This window comes from Opisthorchis viverrini, assembly GCF_000715545.1.
Source record: "Opisthorchis viverrini unplaced genomic scaffold opera_v5_268, whole genome shotgun sequence".
Lineage (NCBI taxonomy): Eukaryota > Metazoa > Platyhelminthes > Trematoda > Opisthorchiida > Opisthorchiidae > Opisthorchis > Opisthorchis viverrini.
The window spans coordinates 29,371-31,907 of NW_008751926.1; the positions used below are offsets into that span (position 1 = coordinate 29,371).

At 49.4% G+C, this 2,537-nt stretch overlaps 1 protein-coding gene across 1 annotated transcript in view; it reads right to left on the reverse strand.

Annotated features, from left to right (window-relative positions):
- Positions 1–120, reverse strand: part of T265_09320 (hypothetical protein) — a gene marked incomplete at both ends in the record, with an annotated part of 3,616 nt that extends 3,496 nt beyond the window's left edge. The window contains one exon of the mRNA XM_009175353.1: positions 12–120. Coding sequence (XP_009173617.1) covers positions 12–120 — 109 coding nt within the window. The remainder of the gene's footprint in view (positions 1–11) is intronic.
- Between the last annotated feature and the right edge of the window lie 2,417 nt (positions 121–2,537).

The window sequence follows — 2,537 nt, forward strand, 5'->3', positions numbered from 1 at the left end:
AGGCCGTTAACCATTCTCGTAGCGGCCACTGGACACGCTCAATGAGGGTGACGCCTTTCGTTCGTCCTGACTAGACAACTTGGTTGGCGTATTCCAGGAGCGCTTTGACGTAGGCCCCATAGAGTATTCGGAAGTCCATGCGAGTAATACGGGAGAAGGTAAGTCGGATCATCCGTAAAATGGCGAATGCCTCTTGGGCCGGTTTCTCATGGTGCAGTGAGAAGGTTTGGGAGAAATGCGTGTTGAGCTGGAGATATCAGATTGCTGGAAGTAAAGTGATCTAGGGTAGCTCGCTTCAGAATGCGTTCCATCACTTTGCACGGCGCGCTAGTGAGGCTTATAGGCCTATAGCCGCCAGGCGATAGTCGGTCACCAGTTTTGTAGATTGGCGTGACAATCGCTTCACTCCAAGCAGGGGAAAGGCGGCTCTTGTCAAGCAACTGGCGAAATACCATGTGCAAATTTTTTGTCAGTGTGGAGGACGTTTCCTTCAGGATCCTCGGATGGACCTCGTCGAGCCCCAACGCTCAAATTCGGTTGATCCAGTGCGACAGTTGACGAATGACCTCAACCATGAAGACCAAGTCGGTAAGAGGCTGTTCGTAGTTTCGCCTTGACAAGATTCGATGTGACGAAGACGCTGGGGCTGATTATAGACACGCATATTGTTCTCTGTAAACCTTTCAACTGTGAAAGTCCATTCATGCACACGTCAAACTTTGGTAAATGGTTGGCTGGACCTTGTCGCGTGACGGATGTACGTTGGTGGTTGTGGTATAAAAGGTGGATTCGCAGGACTGCGACCGCATTCCAGCAACAGCAATGGCGGCGGTCCGTGTTACTTCCGGTTTCGATCTTGCGGAGGTTCTCAACGAGATAATTGGTATGGGGCTGTAGCACTTATAAACTGCTCTTTTTCATGCTCAGTATCATCTTTTTCCCTATCAATATCAGTCACATAACTGTACAAAGTTTTTTTTACTGAAATACAACCGCAACCGCCCGCGCGTTGGCTCCAACGTGACTTTGAGACTTTTGCTGAGTGTCTGTTGTTGTGACCGCCGGTTGGCTATATTTGACCGCTGCTAACACTAAACGTGAACAAACATTTCAGCTACAAACGCTGGACTAATATATTCACGCTTGCGATCACCGGGGATTAGGAATACCAGGAAGATAGAACTTTTTTGGTGTGGTGGTTCAACGGAATACGGGACTACGGAATCTCCAATTTTGAACTGTGAGTCAGCATTTATTTGGATTTTCTCCCTGTGACTTTTTGTCTGGCTTACATTAGCAATTTGGTTCTGTTCACTAGAGACTCCATGGGGCCGTTAACCACTACATACTTGGTGAGCACGTACATTTTTTGCTGTGTTCTATTTTTCTCGCTAGCTCAGAATTCCCGCATCTCTCAAGCATGCACTTAGTCCAGTAATTTTTTCAACCATGTCTGACGAAGGCGAACTCAATGCTGAGTTGGTTGAAAACGCCGATCACGTAAAACTGCCAGCTTTTGGAATCAATAACCCTACAACATTGTTTATCCAACTGGAATGTTACTTCCACTTCCGCCAAATTACCTCACAGCAGACCTTGTTTTCTTACATGTTCCTCAGCACCCGACTGAGGTTGCCGCGGGGGTTATTGACCTGATTGATACTGTGTCGGCATCAAATCCCTACAACACACCAAAAGCAGCAATTATTAAACAGACAGCCACACCGGATGAAGCGAATCTGCAAAAATTGCTTGCAGAGATCAATCTGGGCGATCGCACACCTTCACAACTGCCACGGCACATGCAAAGCCTTGCATGACGCAAGTCTTATGACGAGGCAATTTTAGAGCAGTTGTGGTTGCAGTGTCTCCCCTTAAGTGCTCGCCAAATTCTGGCTACCCAATCAGATGTCCCTCTGTCGTCACTCGCTAAGACGGCAAATAAGATCCGCGAGTGCTTCGGTGACCGTTTGATGGCCTGAACCTCACAACAGCCCATTCAGCGCAACGACAACCCTGTTATAGCACTCGTCGATCGAATGCAGGCGCAAATCGATCAACTGGTGGCCACTGCAAACAGGGTGGTCACCCCCGCAACGCGGACTAATACGTCACGCACGTCCCGATCGGTTTCACGTAAACCGACCCCTCCATCTCGGAACTCCAACCGATTTTGCTATTACCACGCACAATTGGACTGGGCCCTACATTGCACCCACCATGCCTCGACCTCCCTGACCAGGGAAACTCACCGGCCGGTCAGTAGTGGCGACAGCTGCCACTACGGAGAGGACTACCGGAATGCGATTTCTCGTCGACACTGGTGCAGAACTAAGCGTCATTCCTGCCGGAAACTCTAAATGCCACACCTCTAACCCACTAACGACATTATAGGCGGCTAACGACACTCGCATAGCTACCTCTGGCCATAAGTCACTGACATTTCACCTGGGTCTTCGCCGTGCATTCTCCGGATCTTCACTGCCACCGACGTTCACGTCCCGATCGTCGGTGCGCATTTCTTGACCAACTTCTCC